This window comes from Drosophila innubila (assembly GCF_004354385.1).
Source record: "Drosophila innubila isolate TH190305 chromosome 3L unlocalized genomic scaffold, UK_Dinn_1.0 0_D_3L, whole genome shotgun sequence".
NCBI lineage: Eukaryota > Metazoa > Arthropoda > Insecta > Diptera > Drosophilidae > Drosophila > Drosophila innubila.
This window is the reverse complement of record NW_022995376.1, coordinates 17,496,459-17,514,062: the sequence shown is the minus strand read 5'-3', so window position 1 is coordinate 17,514,062 and position 17,604 is coordinate 17,496,459. Positions and strand designations below refer to the sequence as shown.

The following is a 17,604-nucleotide window of genomic DNA, read 5'->3' as shown; positions in this document are numbered from 1 at the left end:
TGAACAAAAAGGCTAGAAGTCCATATCAAATGAATAGGGTATTGAAAAGTACAGCGCTCGTTTTTACTAATTTGGCAACCTTTATTTTTATACTAATTGTTAGCAACACAAAATGACTTGATTAGTTCCGCCTGTGCCTCATAACTTATGCATAACTTTATTTATCTCATAGATCCTCGGAAAATATAAACTTATACATAGCTATTCCTTACATAATCTCTAATCTATAAACCAATTTTATATAGTATCAACTATATTCTCATAATAAAAAGAACATCTAGCAAAATATTCTTGTTAGACGCTGCTATTCTTATCAAGAGCAAAACACTAAATCAACTTTAGCTTAAATTTGCTCTCATACTCCCACGAAATTCTGACCCCACATACTGATACCATTTTATGGTCTACACCTTTTATGCGATGTCACCGCAGTCTTTTTTGCCAGGCCAAAAAAGATAAACCCAAGCCAACAACAAATCCACAACAAAATCCACATCAGAAAAATTCGTCGCACTTAAGCCGATGCCTTTGAAAAGCTCAGGACACAACTTCAACGACACAAAAAAAAAACACAACAACAACAGTGACAACAACAATATGGGGAAAAAGAATGAATAATTGCCAATATGCCACAAATTATTTCAAATGAAATGTGAGTGTATTTATGATTTATACCCCCGAAAAAAAGGAGGCAAGTCGGATGGAGTAAAGGAAGAGCATGAGCGCAAATAAAACATTTTCAAACAGATAAAAGTTGGCCAGATTTGGAGGCGTGTAACATCATTTGCAATGGCAGCTTTCAAATGAAATGCAAGTCGTGAAATTTGAAACTTGGCACGCGGCTTGATAGATTTTTTTATTCCACTTTTTTTTTTGACGTTTTTCTGCATTAGTTTTTCTTGTGTTTGCTGAGGAGCCAGGACGGGGCCACTTAAGCGACGCCGTCGACGCGCTCTTTTAGCTGATCAGGCGTCGCAGATTGGCGACGAGAAAGGTAAAAAAAAGGGAACGTTGCAAATGTCTGCGTTGCGTTTCCGCTGGGGCGTATGTGCAATGTTTGTGCTCAATGTAACTTGAAAGGCAGCCAACAAATTTGGCGAACATTCACACACACACACAAAAAGCCAAAGGCAATGATAATAAGTTGTTTACGGCGCGTGAGCTTGCATCAAAACAAGCGCTGACATTAGGGGCGGACATGAATATCGTCAGGACTCCGACTCCGACTTCAATTCCGACACGGACACGGTCACAGAGTCGGAATGCAAGACACATTGCACTTCGTTATTCTTTCCATTTTTTTGTGTTTTTATCATTTCTCGTTTGCTGCCGCTGCTCGCATCTTGTTTGCGACACAGTGGCGCCAGCTAGCGTCACTTTTGGGCAACAGCCGGCAATGCAAAAAAGCTTGTCAGCCATTTTTATGAATGAAAAGCGCTTTCAAAGCTCGCATACACGTGTAACAACGCAACAACACTAAGAAAGAGACAGCGTAAGCGTGAGAGAGCGACAGAGAGCGAACGCATTAAGAGCAAGCGCAGTTAAGAGAGTTTGAGCAGCTGCTGTTAATGCTGCTGTTAAGTTAACAGACTCCTTTAACAGCTGTGCAATGAAGTTGCAGCGACAACGACTCGTAACTCTGATTGCATTCTTGCTCTTATTATTGTTGTTACAGTTGCTGTTGTTGTTGTTGCTGCTGCTGCTGCTGCTGATGGTAACTTCGTAAACAGACAACTCGAGTTTTGTATTGTTGTTGCTGTTACAGTTGGCGGGGTCATGCAACTTTAATATGTAAACAACACCGTCAGCAGGCGCGTGTCTGTCTAACTTTGTATTTGTGTGCATGTTACTCTCTTATTATGTGTGTATGTGTGTGTGTGTGTGTGCACCGGAAGCAGACATGTTGTGACACTCTTTGACTTGACCTCGCCTCGCTCCCAAGCAGACCCAGACGGTCAGACAGACAGACAGAGAATCAGAAGCTCGAAATATGCACGCGTTTCAATCCGGCAACCCAGCTGACATAATAACAAAGCCCAGACAACAACAACAACAACAAAGAAAAGAAGGAGGAGGATGGTGGAACGGTCAGGTAAACAAAAATGTCTGCAACGATACAAATTTTCGGTTATGCAAAGCAACGTGTACGAAAATTGTGACCCAGTTTAAGGCCAAAGCAAAATTACGTGAGTCCTGTGCCGATGTGCGGGTGGCAGACTGCAGGCTCAGACTCAGCCATAGATATCTATATATACATGTGTGTGTATGTGTGTGTATGAGTGTGTGCATAGGCTCAGTGTGAACGTATGTGTGTGTGTGTGTGAGTGTGTGAATGCCGACGAAGACGCTGCACGTAGCGCACATTTCGTAATAACTTAATCGATGTCGAGAGCCGGGTCTAGAATTTTTAGTATATTTCGAGTACCCTGTAAATCAGAATCGATAAGGTATGCAAACTGTTAGGAGCTACTCAAAACAAAAAATATGTACATTGTAGGTATGTTATAGTTTAATATTAGTGATATTTCACTGTTTTGGGGCATTAATAAAGGCGAACGTTTTCAAAGTAAATTAAAAAATTAAAGCATATTAATAATATAGCAAGATCCTTTGTACGTTATAGACTTCAAAGATTAAAGTATAAAGCAAGATAAAGCAAGAGCTCGTTTAATTTAAATTATCTTGTATTTATAAATTTATGATTTAAATAGACTGACTATTAATGACAAAAAAAAAATGGTTTAACAATTATAATTTATAAATTGCGTGTACGACTTACATAATTCTACCATTCGAATATAACTTGCTTGACTGACAAATTTTACTTTTTTTGGAGCATTATACATATTATCAGTAGATCGGATTCAGATAAAACTTGATGTCTTTATCAGTATCATCTAGATAACGCATCTATTGAAATCGAAAAAGATAATTACCAACCTTCACTTATCATATTAAAAATATAGTATACTTTTGGGGCAATTGTTTGTTATGCTACATAGGTGAATCAAATGGTATAAATGCAACAACATTCTGTCTGCTCAGTTCGGTTCTTAATTTGAAATCAAATTCAACTTAAACTTAAACACTATAATAATCAAAAATTAACGTAAACAAAAGTCTTGATCTGCGGTACGTGGTATATGGAGGTAAAACTTTAGCCGAGATAGTATTTCTAGCTGTATTTTTTTTTTTTTTTTTGGTGGTTATGGTGCACGTTGTCGTTATTGTCCTGAACAAAAAGCCTATCAAGAAGGTGGCTGTGCTGGGTTCCTGACTAGCCGGGGCTGCAGGAAGTTGGCAATATATTTGACTCACTGCAAACGGAAGCGCGACTGAGGCAAAGGTCTGTCTGTCTATGACTCTGACTGTCTCTGCCTCTGTGCCTGTCTGGCGTGCCTGTCTCAGTGTCTGTTCCCTGGTGACAATGCCAGGCGGCAGTGGCAACGGCAATGTCGGAAAATGTCGTCCCGTTTTGAGACGAAGCAACATGCAACGAACTGGAAGCAATGAAGGCTAAGTTGCTGCCGAAGTTCGGTCGGCAAGTCCCGTTGATAAGCCAACAACTAAGTAGTCCTCCTGCCACACCAGGCCGGCTGGCTTGAGTGCAACACGAAAAAGCCACAAAAGCTGACACAACTACCAACTAAATGCAACCATAAAATCGAGAGCAGCAGCAACTCTAACTCTAAAGCCACTTGTAGTGCGACTTTTCGGTGATAAATTTACCAACTCTTAAATACGAGTATGAGTAAACTTCTACTTATATGCCGACTGACATATTTTGTACTATTTAATGTCTGAACGAGTTAAATGGCAAGTAGAAAACAGAAATACGAGTTCGATTTAAAGATATAAATAAATAAAGATACGAATATGAAGCAACCATTTTTTTTATAATTTAACCAGAAAATTTTAAAAGTTTCAAAAAACTATTTATTTAATTTTGCTTTTCATTCAATCAGCCTTAAGCTTATTTTATCAGTTCTTTACCAAATATTAAGAGATAGATCATTCACATCTACAGCTGGGAATATTTGAGTTACGGCAGTTATATGAAGGTAGTAATTGTAATAATTGTTTTAAGAAATACAAAATTCACATATGATTTTTTGCTGGAAGCCAATCTGCTAAGACTCCAGTATTTAAAAATTATTAAATTTATTGCTGATTAAACAATATAATCAGTATTTCCAGCCCTGTTAGCTATGTGATATTTTTTTTTTAGCTGACAGAGTTTATCAACGTTTTCCTAAACTCACAGGAATTTTGGTTGCACTTCGTAAAAGTCATTATCTTCAGATAGTGCTTTAAAAGTCTCTAATTTTCACAACCAAGCATTGCGTGCATATAAAGTAAAAGGGAAAAACTTATTTGTAGTTGTGGGAAATCAATGCAGCTGCGGAAAGTGGTAAAAAGACGTTACAGCACCTACACGTACATTCGAAAAATACAACAACAGCCCAGAATAGGAGCCAATATCAGGCCGAATACTGCCAGCCAAATGCAGGAGCACAGGCCAAAAACGTCTGCAATTGAAAAGGGGGCCCAAAAGACAAGGAAACGACGCCTGAGCAATGAAAACAACAAACACATAAAGTCGATAACCCGGTTGGGTGCCACCGGCTACACCCGAAATCCCTAGATGAAGTTAGTCTGTGTGTGTGTGTGTGTTGCATGTATGTGAGTGTGTGTGTGGCAGCTCTTTTGTGACTGTGAGTGGGTTCTGTGCCTCACTGCATATTTGCTCTTCTGCTTTGCCTATTTTAGTTTTCAGCTAGCGACTTATGACTTCCCAAGCCTCATCCGATCCAGAGAGAGACAGAGAGAGAGAGGGAGGGCACCACCCACCCATTTTTCCACCCTAAGCTGAGGGTTTCTTGTTATATTGGACTCGTTGGGTGTTGACATTCACAGCACTCATTAAACCGTTTCAACACAGTGTCCAAAAAAAAAAACGAAGTGCTTTCAATGCGGGAAGTGTTAGAGATACAAGAGAAAGAGAGAGAGGGAGAGAGAGAGAGAGATGGTGGAGGCGTGCTTAAAGTTTAACTACAATTTCCTCAGCTCTGCACTCTGCTCATATTTCTGCCCCTCAATGTTCCACTCACATAATAATAGCTGTTGTTATTGCATAATTTTAATGTGTCATCCTTAATTTAAATGCTTCCGCTGCACACGGCACCAGGCGAATCCTTGGCAACATCACGAGATGCCTCGACATAGTTCAAGCTTCGTGTTTCCACTCCCTTTCACTCACCCTTTCCCGAAATCTCCAGTGCTGGCTGCAGCACGTTTATTCCATTTTCGGTTGCCAAAAAATTGTCTATTAGTTGAGCCAGAATGAACATTCCATGATAATGGCATATGACAAGCACCACATGCGGCTACAATCGAGGCTCGAAGTGACTTCTCTTCGGTGTCTCTGTCTCTCTGTCTGTCTGTCTGTCTGTTATGTGTGTTCTGCTCGGCTTGCTTGGTCTTCTCTGGTTCCCGGCGGCGTATGCGCAATGCTTATTAATTTAAAATTTACGTAGCATGCATTTAGGCGGCCCAACATGAAATTGCTAAAACGCCACCAAAGGCAACGACAACGACGACGTTTGATACTCATACAAGTTAATTAATTGTTGCCCAGCACCAACAGCATTTAATGCAGCAAGATAGGCGAAAACTTAGAGACAGAGAACCGTTTGTATGTATGTGAGTAAAGGGGCTGTATATGCAGTGTCACTTATGTAAATATTCAAACACCACACCGGAGACAGACGCCCCCTAAAGTTGAAAGCTAACATACCATGAAGAAGTCCAAAATAAAAAAGAAGACTCAGACTTAGTTTAAAGTAAAGGTTACAAAATATCCTGTATTCAGCTAAAAAAAAAAGGTAGCTAAAATATATATGACTGACTGTGTTTGAACTTGACATAATTTTTTTCTCTATAATACATGTGAACCATATTATATTAATAACACATTTTCATTATTTTAATTAATATTTTCTACAGCTATATGTTACAGTTTTTTTGTGTCCAACAATCTCTTGAGATTTAGATGACAATTGTTCTTGAACAAAAACCCAACGAAGTATTTATATTTCTTAAAGTTCAGTTTTGAGATTTCCGAAAAATTTCGAAATCTCAGCATTCAGCTGTCATTAATTTTTTTCCCGTAAATCGAAACTTATTAAATAAATTCACTTAAAATGCGCTTTATTCCTTTTAATTTAATTAAAAAATGAATTTAATTTATTTCAGTAATTTTTATCAAATCTTGCAACTTATATTTAGACATTTGAAAGTTGGTTTTTGTTATCGTTGCTTTTGGGCTGATAGAAGTTAGTAAAAATGGTCTAAGTAATAATAGAGAAACAATTAGACTATGACAATTTTCTTTAAGGTGCTACCAACTTTCCGCTAAATTTCTGAGCTTTGTAATAAAATCAAACTGAAGTGCAATTCAATTACATAAGATTAAAGAATAATTGATGTGAACCAGGTAAATAAAAATAAATGCCTGAATAACTCAAATTTTAATAGCTTTTTTTTAATAAAATAGAATCTTTACCAATTTTAAATCTTAAAGACTTTCTACCATCTGTTCTACACTTTAAAGTGACTTACTGGTTACGAGGTATAAAGACAACAACGAGGCTAACGCCAAAGGCGCAACAACATGACCAGGACACACACACATATGAAAAACGAGCAGAGCTCACTGTGCATACATATACTATATGTACATACAAACATACGTATATATAAATATATATATGTATTCATATATAAATAAATGTGTGTGTTTTTGGGGGGCGTGTTGCATGTGTGAACTTTTTAACCAAACTCGTGCCAAAGTCAACAAAACAGCGAACAAGGAGCCGGCCAACTGATAGCTGACTGTTGGTAGCTATAGCTGTTGTTGGCCACTTGGACAAGTGGTGGACATTAAATGCAATGCAAAAGTGGAAAGTCGAGCAGCCAGTGAGGCGACCATCTATCAAAGCGAAGATGCGCTTCGCCACAGCCTTAGGATAATCACATTCAAAAGGAAAATGAAGAGAGCTGCAAAAACATGACCAAAGATTGGCGAACTGACAACGTGAGCGGAAAGTGCGGGGCGGCAGAAGAGAGAGGAGACATCTGAGGCAAACAGGAAATGTTGCACGGCGAAAAGGAAGAGGAAGCAAAAGGGGAAACCAGCTTGAACTTTGACTGATGGACGCACTGAGTTAGTGAATGACAGTGTGACAGTCTGACTGACTGACTGACTTACAAACTGAACGACAGTCTTTCACTTATTTTATTGACAATTTTTTGCAGCATTTCAATTTTAACGAAGCTTGCGGCAAATTGTTGTTAACTGGCTGCCAACGTTGACGTCGACGTCGACGACGCCTGCATAAATTAATCAGGAAATCGAAGCAGCGACAAAACGCCCCTTTCGTCTATATCTTGGGGACTGTTGTCCGTCTGTCCACATCTCTGTCTATTTTGTCACCTGTCTGCATCCTGAAGTGCTTAGTCCCCTTGCCCAATTCATTCTTCCTAAAATGCTCAGTTATTTCAACAATTTTTTAGACGCATAGATTTTTAAAAGTCATTCAAATATTTTCCATCATCGTTTCGTTTCCTGATTCAGTTGCTCTTAGTCGATTGCCTGTTTCCGTTTCTATTCCCTTCACAAAAATATTGTATTTGAATCTCAAAATGCAGCTTCTAATTCAATTTAATAACTAGTTTGTAGTTTACTCCAGATTCCCAATTAGAATGAATATAACTAATAACCAATTCCATAACTGTAGCTGATTGGAAAAGCGCCAAGGGAAAAGTATGGAAAAAGTGAACAGTCATGAAAAAAATTGAATCTTCTAGCTCTGATGCAGAATCAAAATCGAGTTAAAATAACGATAAAATGGATACTCTGCAGGGAAATCGGTAAAGATTTTTAAAAGTTATGACAGTTTGAAGTTCTTGAAAAGGCATTATGGGAAAAGTTTGGAAAAATTGACAGTCAAAAATGGACAGTCAGTTTTGCAATATTAATGCAGAATCAATATAGAGACCAAAAAATGATAAAATTTACATTCCAAACGAAAATGGGCTAGGATTTGACAAAGTTAAAGCTAAGACTGTTTGAAGTTTTTGAAAAAGCGTTAGGGGAAAGTAAGGAAAAAATAGAGAATTTAATTTTTTCGTCTGTCCGACTGTGTAAGCTCCTAGATCTCAGAGACTATAAGAGAAAGAAATACCAAATTTGGCACACAGATTTCTATAGACCACACGCAGGTCAAGTTTGCTTTAAATTTTTGACACGCCCCCTTCCGCCCCCGCAAATCGCAAAAAAACCACCACACCCACAGTTTTAAAGATATTACAGATTTTATGGTAATTAACGTTATTTATTAATATTATCTATAATATCACTTAACCGCAGCAAGATCGGTCAAACAGAACGGGAGTAATAGCTAACCAAAGTTATTAATAAAGTTATTATTTCAATACAATCACCTTAAACTATGCAGTAGTTTTTATCAGGTAGTTATTTCTTTAAAGTACTTTTATGTATATTGAAATAAGTAAGGGTTATTGTATAATCGGGATCTCGACTATAGACTTTCTTAATTGTTTTTATTAAAATCAATTTAATTAACTCGATTTATCGCCAAAAAAAAAATCGAGTTAAAATAGTTAAAAGTAACTTCCGCGAAAATAGAGATGTAACTTTTTCGATGTATTTTTACAAAAAAATAAAAGGTTTGAAGCTTCTTATATTAAAATCCCCACTAAAATTTATAGTTCAACTTAAAGCCACTTTTAAGGCAGAAAACTTTACTTTCGATCGCTGTAACTGTCATTTGTTAATAGCACCTTCAACTTGGCTGACAAATTCACTTAGAGCAGTTGATCGTTTAAAAGTTAATGACAGTCAAAAAATAAAGCTGAAAAAATAGCTAATGCCTAAGGCAAATAAAGCAAGTGCTTTACAGGCTGTCTCCATTTTCATTTGCATGACACAAACCGACAAACAGTCGAAACAGAAACAAATAAACAAGCAAAACAAAGCAAAACAAAACAAATGAAACGAGCAACGGGAGATGCGTATGAGATTCGGGTAAATCGAGAAAAATGCATATTTATTTGCGCAAAGTATCTATAGAGTCTAGTTGCATGACTTTATCGCTAAGCGGCATCGAAATGTGAGCGATATGTGAATAGATATTCCATTTGTTTCTCCCTTTTCTTCAACTACTTCATATTATAGTTGCAGCTGTAGTTGTAATTGTTTTTGTTCTCCGGTGCTGTTGCATGAGTAATGGGCGTCTGTTTGGTTTGCTTCAGCTGCAGATGCAAATGTATCTGAGCGCATATATAAATAGTATTTCAGTTGAACGCACAGCCAAAATAGCAAAAGGCGGCAAAGTCTTTTGCAATTCTGAGACGACTCCGAGCTCTGTGCGTATTGTATTTCACAAAATTTTGTTTCAAGTTGACACAAATCTGTGGCACCAGCGGCATCAAGAGGTGAGACAAACAAACAACGTGAAAAGGAAGTGCGAGTGTGAGTGTGAGTATGAGTATGAGTATGAGTATTATTTGTGAATTGGGCGACTGACGGACTGACAGACTGACGAACTCATCGCCTGTCGCTCGTCAACGTTTTTGCTGTCGTCGAGTGTTTTCCAGCGATAGCAGCAAATATATTTTCAATGCATACAATTACTTCCAGCAAACTGCTTGCGAAATTCAAATTAAATTACGTCGCAGCCCGGCGGAGGCTGAGAAAAGTTCATTAAGTTATGTATACGCCCTGCTAGTTGACACGAAAATGTCTCACAAGTTGCAGCCACCTATGAGGGGCTATGGGGAGTGGGAGAGGCAGGTTAGTCGCACTTGGGCACATCATTAAGTAGCTAAGACAATCGTGCCAATCATTAAAAATCTGCTAACCAAAACGCTTTGAGTACTCAACCGCACCGCAATGCGGATGCCAACGTCGTCATCTCTGCAGTTATCAACACGTACGCTGACGCTGACGTTGCTGCCACAGCTGCCTCAGTCTGCTGTTGCCGCTGTTGCTGCTAAGCCTGTCGCCGACCTGTCTGAAGCAGCCTAACTATGCAGTTAGACGTTAGAAGCCGGCGCATGTTTATAGACGCCCTAGATTAGGTCTTTGTCAGCATTTTTCAAGTATATGCTATGTGGGAGATGTATATGTGTGTATATGTGTGTTGGTGTGTGTGTGTGTGTGTCTGTTGCAACTGTGTGCTCGAGTGGCGATAGCTGGCGACTAAAATCCAAAAGCATAAGCTTTGGCGCGAGAGTGGAAACCACTTGAGGACGAGCTGCCTCAGCCCGAGTCGAAGCTCGACTCTTGTTCCGGTTGCCATTGGGACAAGACACTCGGTCCGCTCAACAACAACAACAACAACTATTGCGCTATAGTGGCCAAAAGTGGGTCTGGCCACTGAGCTGGCAACCGAGCTGGCGTTTCGAATCTGTTAAATTGAGACTGCAAAACAGCTCAAGATACTTGCAGCTTGAAAACGAGTGCACCGATTGCATGATCGCAGTTTGTTGCAAGTTGTTTGTGGTGTGAAGTGGCCAAGTTTAAAAGCTTAGTTCATAAAAGTTGCTAAAACCGATTTTATAATGGGTCATAAGAGTCTACTTTATAAAAAAAAACAAGTGGGAAAGGCTATAGTCAAGATCCCGACCATAGGATATCCGTTACTTATTTCACAATATATAAAAGTACTTTAAAAAAATTAAAGAAATTTAAAACAATTAATCGCCATAACTGCCTCTACTTGTCCGATCTTAATGCGATTTATTGGAATAATAAATAATATTAGTAGATAACGTTAATTACCATAAAAACTGTGGAAGTGGTGGTTTTTCTCGATTTGTGGGGGCGGAGGGGGGCGTCTCTTAAATTTAAAACCAACTTGATCTGCGTGGGGCTTATAGAAATCTGTGTGCCAAATTTGGTAACTCTATCTCTTATAGTCTCTGAGATCTAGGCGCTCACACAGGCGGACAGACGGACGGACAGACGGACAGACACACATGGCTTTATCGACTCGGCTGTTGATGCTGATCAAGAATATATATGGGGTCGGAGATGCCTCCTTCTCCCTGTTACATACATTCCAACGAACACAATATAACCTTTTACTTATTTTTTAAGTAACGGGTATAAAAAAATTTGGCATTTAAATAGGATATCATAAAAATTAACTCTGAATTTAATTTTTTAAATAAAATTGCTTGTTAACCGATTCAAAAATAAGTATTTAATATTTCTGTACACACAATTACATTATTTGTTTCTATTTTGGTATAAACAATTAACTACATATCCAAATTGACTCAATTAAATAAATATCAATAAAAAATTTTATTCCATAACCGCTTCAGTCAAGATTTTTTAAAATTTGCTTGAAAACTTGTCGAGTTTTGGAATTGTGTGCTCAGAGTAAATTCAATTTATTAAGCAAGCATTTAATAGACTACGTTAGAACTTGTACTTCAAAACCGTTTCATAACTGATTTACTGTTTTTGGCTTCCATTTCAACCCGTTTCACATAAGCTGCCCACGCGATTCTATAAAATGATCACAAGTTAAAGATAAATTAACATTTTGGTCATGTCTTTAATTTCACAGAAGATATTTCAGACTTTGGCTAATTTACCAAGCCAACGAAGCAACGAATGCCAAAAAGCACAGCAGAGAAAAAAACAATAAAAATTAAAAAAGATTGAAGACACACACCAAATGGGAAAAGATAACAAAAGGCAGGCAGGCAGAGGGAAAACACATTCGCCAATTTCAAGTTGGGCCACTATTGAAGAAGCCATTTGAAAATTTGAAAATTTTTTTGGCACAGGTACAAAAACCGTGAAACGAAAACAAAAAAAAAACAAAAAAAGATTGCAAAAAGTCGAAATAAAGAGACAAACCAAAGACCGCATTGACTCTTCAACTATTGCGGCATATATATGTAACATATACGACATACATAAGTATTCTATATGGATATGAGTGTGTAACTGTGAATAAGTGTGTGTGTGTGTGTGTGTATGTATAGGTTATAATATGTTAGCGTAATGCCGAGTGCCATTCTGATGATGGGCGGAGCCAACAATTTCACTAAACAAAAACACAAACGGCGACAACAACACAAAAAGGCAATGCGGCTGACTGTATCTATGTATCTGTAACTGAGTGTAAGTGTCTGTAAGTGTGTTTGCGTGTGTGTGTGTGTGTGTGCAATGCGACGGCGGATGTGTTGGCGGCGGCACTGACTGCAACACTCCAAGTTGCCCAAGCCAGGCATCAAAAGGCATCTTGCAGTCTCTTCAGCCAGTTTATTATTTTTTTTTTTGGCTAAAGCTTCGAGTGGCACTTTTTAGGGCCAACATCAAATTTGGTTAATACAAATGATGGGGCCAAGAGAAGCCGCCTTTTGATTAGCCTAATGAAACTATGCGGTATGTAATGAGAACGTGTTTTCTTTCCTTCCAACCTTCACAACCTTCCCAGTTCCCAAAGTTGTCTCCCCATATAGTTTCACATCTGTGCAACTGCCGCCAATTGACGTCAAATTACGGCGTCTTCAACGTCACGTTGTTGTTGTTGCTGTTGTTGTTGCTGTTGTTGTTGTTGGGGAAGCAAATCTCAAGCATTTCATCAATTACAATTTCAATTTAAACAAAAACCCGTTGTCGTTCATTGTTTTTGATCGTCAAATAAACAACTCAACTGAATATTGCATACTGAATACTGAATCAATTCGACTCGTCGGCTATATAAATTGAGATACAAATTTATTGAGAATTTGTGAAACCTACAAACATTTAGCGGGTAATATTTAATAACCTACTTTTAACACATCGGCAATAATACTATACATATCTTTAAATATTAAAAGTGTTGGCTATATTTCAGCAAACTGTTTATAATAACTTTTAAAAATAAAGATATCTACAGTTCTTTCTAGACCCTCAACAGGCATAGCTTTAACAAAAAGAAATAAAATTTTCACTCTGTACTTTTTTCATGCTTTCATCACAAGATTTATTCAGAATTTAGTATTTCTACATTTTCTTAGTTTTTTTTTTACTTTACGATGTAATCCCTTGACATTTTCTGTTACTCTTAACAGACATAACTTTAATAAAACATATCTAATCTTCTTGCTGTACCAATTTTAAAACAAGCTCATTTATTTTCTTAAATTTTTTTAAAAACATTCTGATTTTATCCGTTGCATTTTACTGTTGATTCGATATACCATTCTCCTGTCAACAAAGACAGTATAATTTCACTTAAAAAGATTTTCCAACAGATTACCAGAAACCTTTCTAGCTTTCACTCAAAGAAAATCGCGTGTTTTCCCAATACACGAGTACACATACCTAGGGAAAAGATGATAATGGGTTAACGTGTGGACGGTTTGTTAGCATAGGACTGTCAGTTGAGCATGGAGTTAGCCCAAATAAATGCTAATTACACCTTCGTATTGGCAAATTTAGCGAATTTCGACTAATTTGTGGAGATTTGTAAGATGTGGAGCAATAGACTTACCTGGACTTGTCTGCCAACTGAGGCCGCCAATGAACATTTTGCTGCAATGAAAAACGAAACAGAGGCAAAAAGAATGCATAAGACAAATGAGGCATTAGCAATATATATGTATATATATGGAGCATACTCAAAACGTAAAGTAAAAAAAAAAAGACGTAAATGTTTATGTTATAGACTGGCTAAAACTGAAAACAAACAGTCTGAGTTATCATCTTATATCAATGACGTCTCGTTTGCATTGTCGTCATCTTTTCTTTTCTGTCCTTTCATTATTATCAGCATGATCATCATTGTGATGATCATTATAATGTGGCTGGTGAAGGTGGCTGACTGTTGTCTTCGTCATTATTTAAATCATAGAAAATAAGCCGCTTTCCCGCCATTGTTTTCATGCTGGAAAATCTCCCAGCCGAGCCAAAAGCGACGGCGGCTTATAAAAAAAAGTGCAAAAACAAAAGCGCAAAGGCTGCAACTGCGACGGCGACGGCGACAGCGACTGCAACTGCAACTGCGACGACAATGATTATGAAAACTTCAACAAACTGCAAAAGAGCGCAACAGTGGCAACAATGTGGCAATGGGCAAGGGGCAAGGGGGGAAGCGAATGGGCAGTCGTTGCTGTGGATGAGCAGTGGGTGGGTGGTTGGGTGATATGGTGGTTGCATAGGTTTGGTGGCACGACACGAAAACGAATGTAAAACACACACAAAAATGCATAGGAACACAAATTGCAATGAAAAGCAAAATAAAACAAGAAATACGGAGCGGGAGCGGGAGAAAGAAAGAGAACCCACGCTAGATACTAGTATTGAGAGCGAGAGAGAGCGAATGCAACTAAATGAAAATGTTAATAAAATGTGCAACAACAGCAAACAACGTAGCAACAACAACAAGAACAACAACATCGTCAAGTAAGCTAAAAGAAAAACTAAACCAGCAAACGGAAGAAGCGTCAACAACAGCGACAGGCAACGCAGACGGAGGGGAAAGAGGGGTGAAAAAAAGGGGAGGAGGAGGTGGGGAGTGATGGGTGCTCTAACAACCTTTTTGTAGGCATTGCAACCGCTTTGAATGACTTGGATGATGGCCAGTGAAAATAGGTCTAACCATTTGCAGTTTTGCATGCCACACAATTTGTCATTAATCAATGCTTCGCAATTGCTCACTTTTTGCCCACTTTTATTTTGTTTTTGCTTTATTTTTTTAGTTTGGACCAAAGGGAATACTTCAAAGTGCCAGCAATCAATCTTCAAAACTAAAAATTCAATATTGATAACCCATTAAGAACACACAGTTCTCACTGAAGTTTTGTTTACCTCAATTCGCCTTAGCTTTGAGAATGCACTCGCAGTTTAGATAAACAAAGATACTCGTATTTGTATTTATTTATTTATACAGCGGAATCTTTATAAAGACTGTAAATATTAAAAGAATTATTGGAATATTTAAAGCGGACATAAAATAACTTTTTATTAAATAGAGAAAGTAATGTATCTACCCTACTTTTTAACTAACTTCACACAAAAAAACACTTTCTAATACAAAATTCTAAGAGTAATAGCATAAGAAATTATTCCAGATATTTGAAACCATTAACAATTTACTTTTTTGACTCATAATAAAAAAAAAATTAAGTAATTCACACATAACACAACAAGCCGAAAAGAAAAACAAATGAATACTACAATTTTTATTAGTCTTGAGATTAGGCATATAGTATCTCTATTATCACGCTGTTTATCTGTACTGGAGAATCTTCTGATGCTTGTAGTACTCTCTACAATTGCACTTCTACACATACACATACATATATTTCAATCAAGCAAATGTTTAACCACTTTCTATTATACATATGTAGATCTTCCTAGATCCATGAGTGTGAACAACGCACTCATGGGAATATTTTGAAATAATGTAGAATTTCAAATTGCTTAATTAATATGCAATGATCTAGAACTTTCCCATACAAATATTGGCAAGCAGTCTAATAAATCATTGGCATTGTGACAATCTTACTTAAAGCAATTTTTCTAGATTAAAATCGACAATATTAAAGATTGTCTAGACGTTACAGAAAATACTTAATAACTTTCCTTGATTTGAATGCAAGCTGAGATAGCGCAAATACCGTTATTCAAATGAAATCTTTCCACCTTCAGCAACTTCATCTTGAAGTTGGCTTTTTTTTATTCAGCGATTTGCAACTTTTATTGGTTTTTTTTTTGTTTGTGCTCATTGTGCAGAGCAGTCCCATTCTTAACAACAGAGAGACAGACAGACACTAAGCATTGAGATCATCCATCACATTTGATTTGCACTTTGTCGCCCCATGTTGCCCCATTGAAGGCAACATTCAATGACGGCGATGACTCTTTTTGTGTATGTGCAACGTCGCAACGTCCCATCGTTCCACTGATCCGCAAATATTTGTATTCATTTCATAATTTTTCAGCATTTCTGTCAACGTCTGCGTGCGGTGCGGTGTGGAGGCGTAAGCGGGGGGCGAATTGCAGGTAACCTTCAACCACAGCATGTTGCACCCCTGTCCCCAACATAATCTACGCAGCCCAAAGCACCATCTCCAATCCCCATTCCACCCCTAGCACTTCCCCGTGATAGTTGTATCCAATGTTCTGCTGCCCAATTGCGGCTGCACCAAATAAATGCGACCTTGTCCTACACTGGCAATTTGTGTGCAGTTCGAGCGAATGAGCTGCGTGTGCTCGGAACTCACAGCTCGGAGCTCTCGGAGCTTTCGTTGCTTGCTGCGTCCAGCTGCGTGACATCCCATACAACATTGAAAAGAAAACCCAAAAGTCAACGTACAAAAACAAATCAACAGAAATTCAAATTAAATTGTGTATAAACTGGCTTCGATTTAATCGAAGCTGAAAACATTGATAGTTAACTTAATTTATTATTAAATTGCATTTAATGAACACTAAGTAACGATGTTGCATTCATATTCTTTAGAGATTTGGTGCAACATTCAATTACTTAGCTGTTTTGCTATCATTTAGTTTTATTGTCTGTACTTTTAAGCTTGTTAAATTGGGTATAATAAATTAGTGTGCATATCTGTAACAGTTGAAAAAAATCTTAATAATTGTAAATGAATTAATTAATAAAATAAACATGAAAACTAAGCACTTATTGCGTACTATGAAAAATAACGTCAAGTCTCTTAAGATATTTAAATGACATACAGAAGCATCACATAATATAAGCGTAATTATCAATCAGAATTATCAAATTGTATTCTTTGTAGAATTACACTTACATTTACTACATTTTAGTATACGCTGTCAAATCAATTTAATTGGTATATATGTAATTCCTTTTTATTTCTTAACAATGTTATAAACCAACAACTTATTCCTTATTAAATAATTGATTTTATAAAAGTTACTTGATTGATATTTCTATTAAAATACATATATTGACTGACTCAGAATCGGAGAAGAGAATAACAGTTATTGTTAAATATGTCTATCCATTCAATATGGACCATAACAATATTGCAACATGTTTTCATGTATCCATCCCACGACAAGAATAACTAATAACATATGTTCATAAATAAATCATAAACAGTACTAATATAATATTATTTCCAGTTTATATACTTTTCAAACCGCTTGGAAATCAATTTTTACTGCAATTTCAATGCGCTTTAAAGCAGCTATAAAAATGATAATAATAATAATAATAATAATAATTTCAAGATTACGCATACGCCGCGTGAGCTGCAACAAAAATTGTGAGCTGCAGTCAATGTGGCTGTTGTTGCCTATCTGGCTGTCTAGCTTTATTCCCGCGGGTTGTGCCAAGCAACGACAACAACAACAACAACGACAACAACAGCAACAACAAATGCAACAACAACAAGCTAAAGAATAACAGCTTTGATGACGAGTGCTTTGTCTCTTGGGCGACGTCGATGGCTTCTAGTTTTGCAGCTATTTACAGATTTCCCACAAGTCCGCACACATTACAAAAACTCACACACACAAATAGT

General features: G+C 37.4%; 1 protein-coding gene across 5 annotated transcripts in view; it reads right to left on the bottom strand.

The window, feature by feature from the left end:
- Positions 1 to 17,604, bottom strand: part of LOC117788439 (RNA-binding protein Musashi homolog Rbp6) — a 184,831-nt gene that overhangs the window by 153,933 nt on the left and 13,294 nt on the right. For all 5 annotated transcript variants that reach the window (XM_034627212.1, XM_034627211.1, XM_034627213.1 and 2 more), the window contains one exon: positions 13,587 to 13,627. In XM_034627212.1, coding sequence (XP_034483103.1) covers positions 13,587 to 13,627 — 41 coding nt within the window. The remainder of the gene's footprint in view (positions 1 to 13,586; positions 13,628 to 17,604) is intronic.